Source organism: Electrona antarctica, assembly GCF_951216825.1.
Source record: "Electrona antarctica genome assembly, chromosome: 4".
Classification (NCBI taxonomy): Eukaryota; Metazoa; Chordata; class Actinopteri; order Myctophiformes; family Myctophidae; genus Electrona; species Electrona antarctica.
Genome location: NC_136809.1, coordinates 30,033,985 through 30,052,162, shown reverse-complemented (window position 1 = coordinate 30,052,162; position 18,178 = coordinate 30,033,985). Strand labels below are relative to the sequence as shown.

Genomic DNA, 18,178 nt, shown 5'->3' with positions numbered 1-18,178 from the left:
TGTATGAGTGGAGAGTCAATGGAGGGTATTGCAACTCTAGATTCATCCCATTATAAAAAAAATCTAGAGTTGCAAATTGCGGCTAGGCCACCGTTTGGCCTTCTGGCCCTCATAACATCAAATGCCATGAGCCCACAGTGGCCTTGATGTTTTTAAACATCGAGAATCTGAAGTTAACGCCTACATCCGATTTTCAAACAAATACAGTCACTCTGATTAGTCGAGTGCTGTGAACTTTTGAATCTGTGGAGTTTATACAAATATTGGAAATGTGTAAATACCAAGACATTGTTTTGTGAAATACAACAGCTTATTTATTTCATTTAGCCTATAGTTGTCGCCGCTAGGCCGAAGGTGTGGCTGAGACTATTTTGCCCCCGTCTGTCCTGTCCGTGCATCTGTGGAAACTAATCATATAATAATCATACAGTATTAATCATATACATGACTGGCCTCGCCTAGATATGTCCCAAACAGCCCCCTCGGGTCCTCCACTGCTGGCCTGCTCGATGTGCCAAAACAATCACACCTGTGTGAAGTGAGGGGCTCTTCATCATGACGTAAAATAGACACTATGTCCATTTGCTCAGACGCTTCTCCATTCATTGTCAATGGGAATTTAATGTTTGTATAGGACAACATTTGTGGACAGACCTCAAAAATGTGGCAACTAAAACAGTGGAACAAACTCCCACTAACCTTACACAGGCAGCCTCTGTGGACATTTTTAAAGCACAGCTCAAGACCTACTTCTACACTTGCTTTTAGTTGAGCTTTAAAAATCCTTGTCATTCATGAACTCACTGTATTGCATTACTGCTATTATTTTAATGTTGTTTTATGCCTTTGCTGTTATTTTTTCTCTATAAAAGCACTTTGAACTTTTAATGTTAAAAAATGAACCATAAAAAAAGAAAGTTGCCTCAATCAGGTTAATAAAACAGATAAAACCATTACCATTCAACACCAATAATGTAGTGGTTTTCAACCCTTTTCTTATCAAGGTAAATTAAGTAATATAGATGTTTAACAATAATTTAACTCTTGAGAGCGTAAAATGAACCCAAATAGACCCGTATGGGGGTCAATTTGATTTAATTTGACTCCCAAGAGTTAAAGATCTATTAAGTAGTAAGTAAGGCTGCATGATATATATCGAACATGTACCTTCATCAGAGTGGAGAATAGAAGTATAAATCAAGTTGAGGGGTTCACCAATAGGGTCCACCATTTAATTCAGAGACATACAAATATACACAAAACAGGAAATCTTCACAAAAGGAGGTAAAATGGTAAAATCACACCCGTGTGAAGTGAGGGGCGCTAATATATTAAAGTCTAACTCATGTTGATTGGGTGATGTAAAACAAACGGTGCCAACACAAACATTAAATGCCATTAACAATGAAGAGACAATGTGACATAATGAGGGACAATATGACGTAAATCCCTTCATTGTCAATGGCGTTTATGGCGTTCAAACATTGAACTAAAGACGAACATTAAACTCAAAAACAGACAGTGAGGGGAAGAGGGTTGGGGGGGGGGGGATTCAGATTTTACAGGGGCCAGTCCCTAGGTGCCCTTTGAGAGCGGTGCCCTGAGGAGAACAAAAAAATTATGTGATATTAAAAAAAATACCAATGAATCGATTAATAATCGGGAGAGCTGTCGATTAATCGATTTGCCTGATGGTCCGTTTGTGCATCCCTACTATTAAGGGTCCATTTGGTTACTAACACTCCATTTAGATGAGGACCACCTGGAAGGTGCAAAGCATACCATGAGTCCCGGGTTCCATTCACTTTCCCCCATGTCTTGTCAATCTCTACTGTACTAGAAGGACTCCAGTCTGATTTTGAAGTTGTCCTCTGGATGCCTAACTGCGATGCCGTATCGAAGCAGTGTCTCTATGTATGCCGGCCAGAAGGTCTCATCAATTGTCACATAGGGGTCATGTGTTGTCTGGAGAGCCTTGTTCATCAGGCGCTGGGTGTATAGTGAAGAGGGGGGAAATGTGTCAAGTCAGAATTCAAATTCATGGTGTATGGTATAGACACTAAGCTGATTTGCTCAGCCACTATGACGTAAATTCTCCTTTCATTGTCAATGGGAATTTAATGTTTGTCTTGGACGAAAATAGCCGATTTGCTCACACATGATGTAAATTCTCCATTCATTGTCAATGGGAATTTAATGTTTGTGTAAGACGAAAATCTACACTAATAGCTGAATATAGGAGGCGCTAGCTATGTTCGTTGTGCATTATGCTTCCATACAAGACATGCTGTGGAATCCATGCAGTGTTCATTTTGACAGAAAATTCTTGATTCTTTTTTTCTGTACGGAGAAGTCGAGGGGCAACAACGCAAGCATATTTACGTGGGCACGCGGGCTCGTCTGCGTTCATCACTGCCCGTTTGAAAGGACCTTTAGTCTTTTAAATATTTTAAATCAATACCGGTAATATCGCGGAGTATATAAATAATACCGAATACCGGTAATATCGCGGAGTATATAAATAATACCGAATACCGTCATAATACTAATATCGTAATTTTACCGTCATGTAAATATGAAAAAAAATACTGAATACCGTCATAATACTAATATCGTCATTTTACCGCACAGTACAGTGGAGTACAGCACAGTACAGTATAGCGGAGTACAGTACAGTGGAGTACAGTACAGTACAGTGGAGTACAGTACAGTACAGTACAGCGGAGTACAGTACAGTACAGCGGAGTACAGTACAGTACAGTGGCATACAGTACAGTACAGCGGAGTACAGTGGAGTACAGTACAGTACAGACAAGAGCAGACCAGCTCTTTATGTTGTTGCGGTGTGACACCGTCACTAATGCACTGTCCGGAGGCTTTTACATTGCCCCCTGCTGACATTTAGTGGCCAAAACAAGAAATAGCACTCTATGGGGAAATTCAGCCCGTCAGTGTGATATATGTTTTATTAATAAAACCGATAATACCGATTATCGCGGTATTATTCACGTTATCAATACCGATATCAAAAAATCAATATCGCCCAAGCCTACTTTTAAATAACACACCATTTAGTTTTAGTCCTATTTATCTTATTTATGTCATCTGAATTATCTTTTTAGTCTTTGTCTAGTCTAAGTCGACTAAATATAAAAATCTTAGTCAACCGAAATAACACTGGTGGAATTCAAATGACTGAAATCAGTCGTGGCGACTGAGAACTTTAATTGACAATGCTATTGTGATCTTAACCACATGAACCCCCAGCGTCCCTATTCTGGGGTGAACATTCAGTGAAAATAGCAGATCTACAATCTCCAAGCTCACAGCCAGACGTTGTGAGCTTGGAGATTTGGATTTTGTGTAGAGGGAAAAAAGGAGCGGACCAAGGTCAACTAAGTATACAGTATAGGGTCTCATTGACATGTAGAACATCAAAACTTACCTCCAAAATTGTTTCAAGTGGAAGCAGACCTTCCTGTGGAACCATATGGAAAACAGAAAGAGATTCAGCCACAGGTAATGCAAACACACAGACAACCAAGTTTATTTTCAATTGCTAGACCTCTCATATAGTATTCACTTTCTTGGGAATTTGCTGAATGTATAGAATACATGTGTATACCGTATATTGTGCAACACTAACACACAGAACATGAGGTATTGTTATCAGCATGTTCTTTATGTTGCATATAAAAATCACACCCGTGTGAAGTGAGTGGTGCAACTCTGATTCCGGCAAGCCACCCCGCGTCCGAAACGGTTGGGAAATGACAGAGTTACCGTGTGGGGGTCCCTCTACTGTACTGTACTGTACTGTACTGTACAGTCACTGTACTGTACTGGCACACCCAAAATCACCATATATAGAGTTAATATGTGCGTGTGTGTTAGGTTGCGCACAGGTGGTGAAAAACAACCATGCTGTTTTCGTGCTCAGACGCACCCAGCCACCCAACCAGCCACCCACCCACACATAGCTCCGTAAGGGAGTGGTTGCACCACTCAAAAATGATATATATATATCATTAAAACGCTTTCTGTGTTGAATGGACTACAAGTGTAATAACACTTAAAAATTATGGACATGGCACAAAACTATAAATCCAATTACGATGATGAATGCTGTCGTCAATTGCAATTGTTAGTTTAGAATTTGGTCAATTAATTATTTGATTGCATTTTTCAAAAGAAGGTAAATGAAATTAAAACATTTTCATGTAGATAATATGCCAATATTCTATACATATTGGCTCTTTGTGAATAATACACTATTACATAGTTTGTGTTAACTATTGTTCTGTACGGTCCAATTCACTGCATCAAGACAAGTTCCACTCATGCCAGTTAGTATCCTGCGTTTTCATCACACCTGATCATCTGGCAATTGGAAGTGTTCCTCTATTACGTTCATCATTATATCCAAAATCTTGATATGGTAGGCGGCCAATTTCCCAAGCTTGTCTTTGTGGTCCTGCAAGCATCTGTGGAGTACATGAACATACAGTACACATATGAGAGATATTAAAGCTGCATGTAAAATGTATCCTTGCATAACTGTTCCTTAAAACTGGCCTATTAGTACTGCTAGATAGAAACAAGGAGGTAAACAGTAGACGTAAAAAGCACCCTGGGCAAGACCTACGCTGAAAGGGCTATCATTTATTTGGGCGGAAGTTGCGGGATTTTAGCGGAAGTATCGCCCAAGGCTTTACAAATCAGTTTACATTCTCAGTTTACATTCTCTAGGCTACGTAAAAAGAATAGAATAGAATAGAATAGAATACCTACTTTTTTGTTGACCGAGACTCTTTGTCCTTTCTTATTTGCTCAGTGTGAGCAACAGCGGCTTTATACACCTCACCTTTCTCCTCCAGCAACTTTTGTTCACTGGAAAAACAAAAGAATGTATTATAATTATTATTGTCATCATTACTATTATTACTGGAATTACAACACGGGGAGTTCTCATTAAAAGCAAACAAATAAAATAAACAGAAATTTGACAGGTTACCGTTCACAACATTCTAAGAACGTCTCCTTCTTGGCTTTGTTCCACGAAAGGACCATCTCAAGCTCTGAGCACAGCTTCTCCATCTGAGGCCAACAGAGAGAAAGACTGGGTCACGAAAAAAAAGGAACAATGCACTGAGTCAACTGCCGAAGCCATCGTTGGCCCCGATAGACGTGATACCAGTACACACTCCCTGGAGTGTACAGGTATCACGTGTAACTTTCCTGTCACCATTTTTTCACATCGGCCTGTTATAGCACCACCAGGAGGCTGATTTTTGCAAAAAAGAAATATATATATTTTTTAGATATTACTCCTACAGATTTTGCCCAAATCGATACACAGTATCTCTATAGTCATGTGATCCAAGACATATCTGTCTCTCCTGATTGCTAAGATTTGGCTTCCAAATTTTGCAGGTGTGGCTCGTTTTGAACAAAATGCCTCAAATCATGAACGGTGTCCAATTGCCGTTTAACATTGCTGGCCCACAAAGCTGCCTGCCCTAGTGGAGACCTGTTTTCCAGAGGAGCACATTTTACTATTTCTTGATAGTTTTCTTAGCCTGAATTGGTCGCATGAATTTACATTATCATGCGACTTCTGCAGACCGGTCTAGCTCCAAGCACTAGTTGTGCGTTTTGCATATTGCACATGTTGATATGCTTTGTAGGCCATGTTGACAATAAGAACAAATAATTAATTATGCTAGTTTATCATTTAACACTATACCATCGGAAGAAAATCAAGACGGTTTGCTGTACATCCATGTAAGACTTTACACACAGTTATAGAAATAACCATAAACATGCACAAGTAATTAAGGATATTTTGGCTTTACTTTACCTCTTCATTTACAGCTTCACGTAAAACTTCAGGATGTTTTGATGACACTGGGTGAACAAGCAGATAAGTAAAAGCAAAAAGTAACCATAATTTAATTGACATATAATATTACAGTACATTATTTATTTTTGCGCCAGGTCCGTATATATGCCGCTAGGGGACCTTATCAGCCAGGTCCGTATATATACGGACCCCAAAGTATATACTAGTGTATATAATGGTTGAGCCCCACGGCAGCTTTTAACTAACTACATTGGATCCACTGGAACACTGTTCTTTTTTCTTTGTTTCAAGTATGTTTTGGACTTAATCACAGTACTTACAATTTGCCGGTGAATTGAGAATCAGTGACAATTCACTATTGGTCAGTATCAGTCTGTTCACTGACTGGAGATTAAAACAAAAACAGCATATATTAGTAGTAGCACAGAGTTTCTGTGTACGACATGTACTATAAAAAATAAATTGGCTTGAGTTTCCGGTATGAATTTATCTAAGATCTCAAACTTTGGGTGGCCAGGCTTGAGTCGTCGTCTGAGTTATCTACAGTATGACGGATCTATGAAGAAATCTTTGGAAGGTATACATTTTAAAATAAATATGTGTAAAATATTGTGGGAGTACTACGTTTGTGAGATTAGCTCCAGATACAGTAAATACACTCACTGGCAGACAAACACAAACTGTTATACATTTAATTTAAAAAATAATAATAAATCAATAAATTGGAGAAATAGTAGACGACCTATTTTTCGAGATTGTGCCTACTGCCTATAGCCTTGAGCTTTGCTCCAAAGCGCAACCCTAAGTGATTATCATGATCTCACCTCAGGCAGGGTCTCTCCAGACATATCTGACAACAACACAATCTCATTCTGCAGCTGAAAAATAAAAACATACAAATACCAATTATCACTAATGATATGTGCCTATGGTGTATGTGTATTTAATGACATTTTGGGCATTTTAGGCCTGCTAGCAGCAGAGCTCCAACTAAAGATGTCTATGTTGGCAGTCTGTCCATCTGCGCACCTCTTCCTTCGTTCCAAAACATATCTTGAAATCTACCATGTAAAATTAGGCTCAACTATTTGAGTGAACCCATGACCTATCATCACCCCCAAGCAAAATGTCTACTTTTCACACAATCAATGGTGATCTATAAGATTCCAGGAAGAAGCCTACTGAAAAACCAAGTGTTACTTACCCTAAGCCTATGCATCAAAAAAGCATTTTACTGAGCAGTCAGGTGATTTATACAGTTAGACAGTTTACAGTAAGTGCATTATACTACCGTATATGTGGCAATACATAGTAGTTACACAGTAGATTTTAATCTGGTCTGTCTGTATACTCTTCCATAACCTGAGCCCTCCATGTCCACTCTACTGTTATAGAAATGCCTTGAAAGAAATTGCCATCTTTCAGACATCCTTTTACCAATTCAAGCTGCTCAAACTGCTTTTCACAGTTGTCCTGCAATTCCTTCTGTGCGGCCTCAGAGAGTTTGTTGAAGGGGGTCAAAGCGGGACCAGCACCCTGGTCGAGATCCATCGCACCATGGTTGTGATTCATTGCACCCTGGTCAGGATCCATCCCCGGCACTGGATGGAAGTCACTCAATGGCCCTATGTAGTACATACCACATGTAATGAATTTGCACATAATAATACAGGAGGCAGAAGGTTGTGTTATGGAAAATGAGCGCTTAACTGCACAGAATTTATTGACAGCAAGTAGCTCATAACAAGTCTACGGTGCACTTTTATGAAACAAACACTTTGGATATAGAAATAAGACAATTCAAGCTTTTCATACAGCTGCAATGTTGGTGAGTTTAGCGTTGTTTAATGCAATATGATAGGACTTTTGTTTGGATCATTGGATGTATGGGCTCGGGCTGTCAATGGTCGTTGTTGCAACTCTAGATTCAACATATTATTTAAAAAAAATCTAGTGTTGCAAAATGCAAATTGTAGCTATATAGCAATATGACAATGAAGCTGACATAATCATTCTACAGTACAGGAAGGGGCAGACAGGAAATAATTACTATGCACAAACACAGGTAAATCTATCATCTATCTATCCATCAAAGGCCAAGCCAGGAAAATCAGATGAAAGCTGCCACTATACATAGCACTCTGAGATTCCCTGTGAATGAAAATTGCAATACAAATAAAATTAATTATTATTATTATTATAATACATGACTGGAAATCCTACATTTATATAACTCAAAATGTAACCAAATGGACTAGGGATGCACTGAAAGGGAAATTCCTGGCCGAAACCGAATACCGAATATAGGAAACAGTTGGCGAAAACCGAATACCGAATATCTTTTTTCCTATTCCTACCAATGCGGTCATAGCCGTACCTTAAAGCTATCTGATTTATGGCAAAATAAATGGTTATGGCAAAACTTAACTTAAATAATAATCACTATTATGGGTCCATAAAACAGTTCTTTTGAATGCATTCATTGTTTACACTATTCAGTGATATATTTTCTGCCTATTCGGGCCGAAACCGAATAGGCCGAAAATGCATTTTTAGCCATTTTCTGCCGAATATTTTCTGTAGCCGAATATTCGGTGCATTACTAAAATGGACCCCTTCCAAGAAACATATTAAGTTCGGTGAAAAATACATATACTCGTGAAGTGAGGGGTGTCCATAGCCGCAATTTGCAACTCTAGATTATTTTTATAATGGGATGAATCTAGAGTTGCAATACCCTCCATTGACTCCCCACTCATCATTTTGCGTTTGCGATCTGCTTGTCTTAAACGACGTTAAACTCACCAACATTGCAGCTGTAGTCCAAGCTTGAATTATTCTCTTTCAATCTGCCGAGCTTGTTTTTCATAAAAATCCCCCGTAGACATGTTATGAGCTACTTTCTGTCAAGAAGAAGAAATGTTGGAGTTTGGAAGCGCTCGTTTGTATTAAGGGGTCGCGCTGCTGCCTCCTGCATTATGTGCAAATGCGAAACAGATGCATGCAGGGACGTTCAGTGACTTACGACGAGCGCTTCCAAACTCCAGCACTTAGAAAAAGAATCACTTGCACAGAATTTCTTGACAGAAAGTAGCTCATAACATGTCTACGGGGGATTTTTATGAAAAACAAGCTCGGCAGATTGAAAGAGAATAATTCAAGCTTGGACTACAGCTGCAATGTTGGTGAGTTTAACGTCGTTTAAGACAAGCAGATCGCAAACGCAAAATGATGAGTGGGGAGTCAATGGAGGGTATTGCAACTCTAGATTCATCCCATTATAAAAAAAATCTAGAGTTGCAAATTGCGGCTAGGGTGTCCACTGTGGCTGCCTGCAACATGATGTCTGTAGAAGCCTGCAGACAGTGCAGTCACTTTACTTTCATTCATTGCACATTCACTGCCACTATAAGTTATGAGAGTCAGGGCAGTAATATGCGTGTCTTAAGTACCAGGTCTTATTACTTAACTTAAGACCTGGAGGCGTGATCAATGCCATTTGGCTATTCTGAGTGGCCAAACAGCATTGACCACGCCTCCAGGTCTTAAGTTAAGTCATAAGACCTGGTACTTAAGACACGCATAATACTGCCCTCAGTGTGTTATTGTATAAATAATAAACAAATCCAGTCACAAGAAGTATTTATATTGGCCACATGTTATCTTACGTCTTCAATGTTTAACTGCTGTAAACATTAAAAGTCCATAGACTTGGCTGCCATGACATAATTTCAAAAGCCAGGGCAGGCGGCGCACCAGTCAAAATAACAATGTTTCACTGTAGTGTCAATGTGTGGAAGAATAAACTAGAACACCAAACAGTTTTCAATTACTGTGCATGGATGGAGAGCAGCCAGCTCATAAACAAAGAAGCTCAAAAGCATACAGAGAGAAGTAGGAAAGATGAGATCTACCTCCAGAAAGAGGTATAGAGGAAGGATAGCTTGACAGCACTCTTGACAGAGTTTTCATTGGAAAACGGAAATAAATGTGTATGGAGCAAATAGCCAGCCAAACAGGGGACCAAATACAGAAAAGGTAAACAATGTCCAACTGGTTAGTGGTTAGCCTAGAAGGCTAGCCTCGCACACGACATTGTTTACAAATATGTCAACGTGTGGACTCGGTTCGCGAGCAGCAGATACGCTACTGGTAGTCTGTAAGGAATGAAACAGAATACAAACCATTACTCTATGATACAAACCAAACCCTTGTTGGAACGGAAAAAAGGTGTCTGTCGTTTCGTCATTCACAGACTTACTATGATGAAGACTCAGAGTGAAAGATTGGCTGACGTTGGTCAATGCTGAGGCAGGCTGCCGTGAAAAAGGCTATATTTACACAGTTTTGGACATGCTATTCATCAGAATTACACGGTATTCGTATTGTGCTCTCTTATTTTGTTCGCAGCAGACATACACAACGATTCATTTTCAAAACATTAAATACCGCCCAACATTGATGACGTCACGTTACGCGCGGCTTCAAGGGACAGTGCAAAATGTGTTGTAGAACCCCAACACTGCGCACAACTGCACAGTATGCGCAAACATGTAACACAGTGGTTCTGGAAGTGGGATCCAGCCGGGACCCCCATCCCCATTGATTGATTGATTGATTGAAATATTTATTAACAGTTTTCAGAATTACAGTACATTTCAAGCAACTCAATACAAAGACTCACTAACTGTGAGTGGACGACCCAATAAAGCATTACACTTGTTTACAAGAGGGTCCACCTTGTTCAATTCATCAAAACATTTAGAGTCGTACAAATAGACACTTCTATATAGCCAAAGAACAGAACAGGAATTCATAATAACCAGGGGTCCTTGATAGGGTTCCAGCGCGTCTCCAGCATTGACGAATAAAAAAATAAAATAAGAGTACCCCCCCAACCCTAGCCCCCTTTTTGAAACTAGCTCCTCCCACTCGCCCTACACGGCATAGATATATAAATAATAGAGACGGCACCGGAATCCCCCTCCCATCCACTTGCATTGCATTGCGTCTCGGTTATTTATATATCTATGCTCAAACCGAGTGGAAGTGTGTAGGGCGAGTGGCGAGGAGCTAGTTTAAAAAAGGGCCTATATTGAGTGAGCTTGTAGCCCTTCTTCTTCTTCTTGTCTATGTCCTTGCCTATGTCTATGTTTAGAGTACCAGTAGGGGCAAAAGTGGCGCTGGAAACAGATAATCCCTGTAACTACACCTAAGATTCCATGCGTGGACAAAATAAGCTGTTTTTTGCGTAATTTCCGGGTTTTTAGACAGCTGGTGGATGGAAATGAAGCTCCACCCACGCGGCAGACTTACCCCCCAAGTGTGCCCAGGCTGAGAGAGTGTTGCACTGTTGCCTGCTAATTACAATGAGAGACACTGTTTCCAGACCTGAGCAGACAAGGCGCGGCCCACCCACGCGGCAGAATGCCGCGACGGTTAGATTCCCGGAAACGCTTGCCCCAGCGGCAGTCAGCCACGTGGGTGGAGCTTAATTTCCATCCACCAGCTGTCTAAAAACCCAGAAAAGACGCCGGCAGACAGCAGAAAACGGCCGTGCCTGTCTGCTCAGGTCTGGAAACAGCTAGACAGTGTTTCCAGACCTGAGCAGACAGGCGCGGCCAAAGGAAGCTGTCTTCCGGCGTCTCTTTCGGTTTTTAGACAGCTGGTGGATGGAAAAGAAACTCCACCCATGCGGCTGAATGCCGCGACGGCCAGATTCCCAGAAACGCTTGCCCCCGCGGCAGTCAGCCACGTGGGTGGAGCTTCATTTCCACCCACCAGCTGTCAAAAAACCCGGAAAAGACGCCGGCAGACAGCAGAGAACGGCCGCGCCTGTCTGGTAGGTCTGGCAACAGCTAGAGAGAGAGAGAGACTGAGAGAGAGAAAGAGAGAGAGAGAGAGAGAGAGAGAGAGAGAGAGATAGTGGTGTCTGCTAATTCCACCACACAGTAACTCTGTCATTTCTCGACCGTTTCGGACGTGGGCGGTTCGCCAGAACCGGGCCGGCACCCTGGGCACGTTACTTACTTCACACGGGTGTGATTTTTAAACAGTCTTGGGAAAAAGAGGAAAACAAATTGAATCTCCATCTTCTAGTTGTTTCAAAAATATTCAATTTACCAAAATTACCAAATGAAAACATAACAGACCAACCACTGATATATATTATAGACTATCAACCAGGGCCGGCTGTAGCCTGGCCCACTAGGGTGGGCAGGACGAATATATGGGGGGCATCCCTGCACGCACTGCATAGCTTCTTTGACCAACGGTAACCCAATTTCCACCCGCACCCTGTTGGCAGTGGTGTGCACAGACATTTAGACGGGCAGGTGCTCATGTGAAGAAGAAAAAAGGGCACCTTGTGCGGTGCGTGGAACCACCGGTTGCCTTAATAGTGTGTGAGATTTATAGATTTTGGGGCATAAATAATATATTGGCAGCTTTTAATCCAGAATTGATCAATGTCACCATGGGCCACAACCAGCTCAGTGGCCTTGTGGTTAGAGTGTCTGCCCTGAGACTGGGAGGTCGGTGTTCAATCCCCAGCCGGGTCATACCAAAAACAATGGGACCCAATGCCTCCCTGCTTGACACTCAGCATCAAGGGTTGGATTGGGGGTAAATCCCTGCGACATACTAGCGTCATGTCCAGGGGGTGTACTTGTACATCAAGCTGCCTCATGCTACAGAAACAGGAGATAGGCTCCTGCCCTATGGGCCTCATGGCTTGGCAAGGCTACTTACTACTACTACTACCATGGGCCACATACTGTACACTGTATAAAATGTACAAAAAACGAACATTCAAAAGAGCACATTGCTGTCCAAAGGGCAGGTGCTAGTGACCACCTAGTTTCTATGTGCACGCCACTTCCTGTCGGTTAACAGCATTTATGGCAAACAGTGTTCAGATGGGTTCAATTTCTCTAAAAATACCACCCAATCAGAACTGATAAATGGTACTGATATTTTGTGGTATGTTGTATATTGGCTACAAATACATATTCTCCATAACTTTTGATTGGGTGGGCAGGACACACCGCCACGCACATTTCGGTGGGGTCTGCACACCCCTGTCCCCTTAGAACCATCCCTGGTGGAGGTGGAGAGACTAGGAAGCCCCTGCTACTGAAATAAACACACTATGGCAATGATTACCGGAATATTGGAATACAGAGATATTTAGCATTGATTAAAAGTAAGAAATCATAAATGAATGGAGAAAAAAGAAGAAAAAGGAAAGAATATACTGTGTATGAATTGAATTGTGAGTCTGTCCAGCGGCTCAGTGAGGTGCATAAAGTTAATGCGAGGCCAAAACAAATGTATTATGGAATACTGTAATAAAGTAATTGTTCATTTGTATTGACTGTCCACGTCAAACGGTGAATATCAGCAGTCAAAGGGCTTTTATTGCAGATGATTAAAGTACAGTGTCCTTTGTCCTTTTGATAATTATGCTTTTATATTGTTTATGCAGTATCTGTCCAACAGCAACACAGTTACCTAAAAGATGATCGTCCGTGCCAACTTCATTCCATTCACTGCAATAAAAGTCTTGCTTCACTGCCGTCCTTTGACCCTTGCTTCACTGCTGTCCTTTGACCATGCACTGATATTCACAGTTTGACGTAGGACAGTTAATAAAATTAACAATTACTTCATTACAGTAGTTTGGGCATACACACACACACACACACACACACACACACACACACCATAACCATTTGGTGGGCAGGACGCACGTTTGGGTGTCAACAAACAATAGATGTCATTGTACAGGATCTCATCACTGGTCATATAGGACAGTGATTCCCAACCTGTGTGCCGCGGCACTTTAGTGTGCCGTTTGAAATGGCCAGGTGTGCCGTTTGATTTGAACAAAAGTAGCCTCGGAAACCCAGACGTTTTTAATTCCAGGAAGAAAAGTAACCCCGACGGGTTACTTATTATAGGATATGCATTCTATGGGGAAAAAAGGGTCAACCTCAAACAAATTGCAACAGAAAGTCTTTCAACTTTTTTTGTTTCATAAAGATGTTAGTAACAACATATCGAAATCCCAGTGGTGGAACATATTGAAAAATGTTAAAATAGGCGATGGTACCATTAACAGCAAATTTCTCAACATTTTGTAGCATGTGACATCTCAAACTAGGGGGTTTTCATGATTTTGAATCCATTGCAAGCATTTGTTTTGCACGAAAAACACTCCTTGGGCTAAAATCAGCCATGGCCACTTGTCCAAATGTGATAACCGTGCACATTTGTGATTTTGTGACAAAGGATTGTTTTTCGTGCAAAACAAATGCTTGCAATGTGTGTTGCCTTTAAGGCAAATGTTCTATTTTTCCTGTATATAGTAATTTGATGGTACATTTGTATTTCTGTTTACCTTAGAAGGGCTTTGAGTACTTTATTGTGAAGGTGGTTACCAGTGCTTTTATTTTGAAAACTCTTTGTATTTAGAGAGTCACTTCCTGTCAGCACCATTTTCATGCAGCAGTGCACAGAGATCACAGGCTGTTCAGAGCTGTGAGCCTAGAATCCCATCTAACCCACTTGGAAGCATTTTAGAGGCAATGCCGTAAGTTGTTGTGTTGATTTCAGTTATGTTAACTTTCTGTACAACTTTGTGACTTTTTGTACATGTTTATTTGTAAGAGGAAAGTTATTTCTTTAACAATGTTTGCTGCTGTTTGCAGAGCATAGTAGCCTAGAGTGCACAGTTGTAGGGCATCCTGCTAATTGCCTTGAGGTGTGTGTGTGTAGGTCATTTAGCTACTATTCACCTGTTTTCTTTTTACTGTGAAATGATGTAAATTAAGAACAAACCCTGAATGTTTGTATTGTTATTATTTTGCAGTTTTCACCATCATGTCATGAGGAAGAGCAACAGTAAATGGTCAAATCTTACTTAGTCTGTCTTCATTGGCTGTGGTTTAACTCTGTGTTTAGTGACAGTTCTCTACACTGCATGAGAACACTACACAATGGTTTCCGAATCATGAAAACCACCTAGTTTGACACTTCACATGCTATACTTAAATCAGAAATCAATTTTGAGAATTTTGTCTTCTAGGTTTCATGGTATCATCACCTATAGCATATGTTCCAAGACTGGGATTTCTTAGGACTTTTGATATGTTACTAACATATTTATGAAACAAATAAAGTTGAAGAGTTTCTGTTGCAATTTGTTTAGGGTTAATGCCTATGTTACGACACTAAGTGTCTAGGGGCAAAGACCCGTAACATATTGATATGAGAAGCTGCAGCAGCAGCTTGTGCAAAAAGATAATTTATTAACAAAAAAGTGAATAGTTAAAGGTTACATGAATTCATTTTTAAAAAAGCGGTCAAGAATGCAAAACTCAAATCAGGCTAACGAGCAACAGAAATATACACTACAACTAAACCAAAAGGGATCGTTTCCGAAGGGACATCTTTAACTTGTAATCAAAAGTCACTGAGTAGAATAGTTGGTTGGGGGAAAGAGGATTGTCTCCTTCCCCCGCGATGGTCAGACTGGCTTTTATAGGGAGGGCTGGGCCTGCCAGCGTGGACCCACCAATCCTGTGAGGGTAATCAGCTCCTCACAGGTGAGAAGGAAACTGGCCACGCCTCCGTGACCAGATCATCAATTACTATAGAGGGTATGCGCGTGACATCAAACCAGGAAGTTATGCAGGAAGGCCTACTGAGTGGCAAAAAAACGACTTTCTGGCCTTGACAGCCCTTGACGTCCACACAGAAAAGTCCTATTTGATTGTATTAAACAATGTTAAATTCACTTTGCATGTTGCTTTGCCACTCGATGTGCCATTCACTTTAAGCATGCGCATACCCTCTATTGTCGATTGGCAATGAAGCCAACACCGAAGCCCCTTCCACATTCACAGAATCCTCCAGCTCTCCACATGGACTGAAGACAGAACATACAACCCAACACAAAACCATCCTACTAATAATCACCTCTCAAACTATCAACCAAAAGTATACTAATAATAATAATCACAATAATGGCCAGGGGCCATAACAGCCTATACTATCAGTAAAGAATACAATCAATATACTTTGAGGACTAACAGGAACACTTATTCAAAGTTTCTTCGACTATGCACCTCATCATGGTATCATATAGTAGCACCACAAATACCCTAAAAACAAGGCTCCAGACACTCCAAAATAAACTCGTCAGGCTACTGCTTGGCCTTACTCCTACAACTCACCTTACACCATATAACTCTATGCCTTACCCCTACTAATTGTGATAGGTTGGGATGGTTAATGGTATGGTAGACAGAGGACAGAGTATATGCTGCAGCAACAGCAAAAAAACGCTCTCAAAGAGCATGTGGCTGCAATTCGAAACAGGCCCCAGTATAATGTCAAAGTCAACCCCCCAAAAAATGGGGTTGTATTATAATCGGGGACTAGACTATTTGACATTCAATACCCCTTTTCCACCGGTTGGAAACCGGTTTAGTTCAGAACCTGTTTTTAGTCCATGAGCCAGACCTCCAAAATTGGAACGTTAATTATTTTTTCCAGTTTTACATGTGTTTATGAGGTGACAGTACTTCATTAGACACCCTGGAGTCATGTTTATGTGCAATGGTATATTCCCTTTGTAGTCAAACCAATTAAATAAACACTAATAGTGTGACGTATATATCCCACGCACCTATGCACCTCCCCCTCATTATATATATTTTTTTAAATACGACAACGTCTGTGGGCGGAGCTGCCACACACACGTGTGCATTCTGAGTCTGTACCAAACTGTGACAGGCGACAGCAGCCTGTCAGTCATTTGATTTTGACACATTACCATCTGACAGCAGGCGTGATCAAAGGATGAAATAAGCAATATTACACGAGAGGGTGTTCTTTATCGATCGCCATTAATGCCCAGAAAGCAGCAGGCAGCACCTCGCAGGTGAACAGTATCGGTTTGACTGCATGTCGTATTGCTTTGTCTGTCTGTGACACCCCCACCCTTTAGCTGCAGGATTTATTTTCTCTTCTCTTTAAGATCACTTCTGAACATCATCTGGTAAATGTAACGGTAGGAGCAGTAACCTGTGTGAGTCTGTTGTTATGACGGCGTGAAGAAATGAATGGATGCGTTGAAGAAAACGTTTTAATCGTGTTGTTATGCCGCTCTGTGTTGAATTCAACGTGCACAGGCGGTGCTGGTCGTGATCGTGCATCGCCGATTCGCCGTTTACCATAGAGTTGTGTTTGTTCGTGGACGAGCCTTCATGTTAATTCAACACAGTGTGCCAAATAACTAAACGTTTTAAACGGTTGTTTCAGCCCGTCGATGAGCCCGTTGATGTGTTTTTTTCAGTCCGTCGGGGCAACAGACACATGTATATTACCGCGACTGCCTTCAGATTTTTCATACGATGTTCAGATGGTAATAATTCAACATTAAACCGACACAACCTACTGACGTGGGCAGGACCAACTCAAGACATCTCAGACAGGGTCAGAGCTAGCAGCTGCCAGCTATAGGGTAGGCTATAACATAAAGCAACTGTTTGTCAATAATGATAAAAGACAAATTATCTGTGCCTGTGTGGGCACTGGGCAGAAGTATGTATTATCAAGGGAGGACAATGGTGTAGATGGCTCTAAATGAATGCACATAATATGAGAGCATATAGTTGGATGTTTTACTTTTATGCGTATACTGTAATATACTGTAGCTTACATTTCCCTTTCCAAGTAAGGGGATGTAGACTATGGAAATTATAAATAGCCAAGTTAAATGGGAATGTCAGGTTGAAGGAATACACACATTGTAGTAAAATGTGTGCAGTGATGCTAAATGAATGATGTCCCTGATGTAATGGAGAGTCAATGGCCCGGTTTCCCAAAGGACACATGGTGTAAGAGGTATGGTGTTGCACATGCTCAGATGCCCTCTAGGCCGCACACAGAAGCCTGTGAACATAGACATTTCGTGCTGTGATGTGAGGGCGTGCCACGCAATGGTAAGGCCTGAAGCCTGGTATGGTAGGCCTCGTCTACCATTCTGAAATTTAATTTAATAATATTTGGACTGCTGGACAGCTGACAGTAGGCTGACAGTAGGCTCTCTTTACTCTCTCTCTCTATATACATAAATGTATATACATATACACGTATGTATGTATGTATGTATGTATGTATGTGTGTGTGTGTGTGTGTGTGTGTGTGTGTGTGTGTGTGTGTGTGTGTGTGTGTGTGTGTGTGTGTGTGTGTGTGTGTGTATGTATGAGAGCATACTGTCAATGTCCAGCAGTCCAAATATTATTA

The 18,178-nt window shown here is 41.0% G+C and overlaps 1 protein-coding gene across 1 annotated transcript; it reads right to left on the bottom strand.

Annotated features, from left to right (window-relative positions):
* Window positions 1-1,210: 1,210 nt before the first annotated feature.
* On the bottom strand, window positions 1,211-10,310 carry cenpk (centromere protein K). The gene is made up of 10 exons (XM_079499158.1): window positions 10,125-10,310; window positions 7,301-7,488; window positions 6,688-6,741; window positions 6,184-6,247; window positions 5,861-5,907; window positions 5,015-5,097; window positions 4,792-4,890; window positions 4,373-4,484; window positions 3,446-3,478; window positions 1,211-1,989 (listed from the first exon to the last, which is right to left on the bottom strand). Exons 2-10 carry the CDS (start codon window positions 7,454-7,456, stop codon window positions 1,837-1,839), a joined length of 801 nt encoding a protein of 266 aa, XP_079355284.1. The 5' UTR covers window positions 7,457-7,488; window positions 10,125-10,310; the 3' UTR covers window positions 1,211-1,836.
* Between the last annotated feature and the right edge of the window lie 7,868 nt (window positions 10,311-18,178).

Excerpts from the sequence above, each read along its gene's own strand:
- cenpk (XM_079499158.1), bottom strand. The coding sequence starts at position 7,456 with ATGGATCCTGACCAGGGTGCAATGAATCACAACCATGGTGCGATGGAT. Across the intron at positions 5,098-5,860 it reads GTGAAGCTGTAAATGAAGAG|ATGGAGAAGCTGTGCTCAGA; the intron begins GTAAAGTAAAGC and ends TGTTGGCCTCAG. Across the intron at positions 4,485-4,791 it reads GAGTCTCGGTCAACAAAAAA|ATGCTTGCAGGACCACAAAG; the intron begins GTAGGTATTCTA and ends TGTACTCCACAG.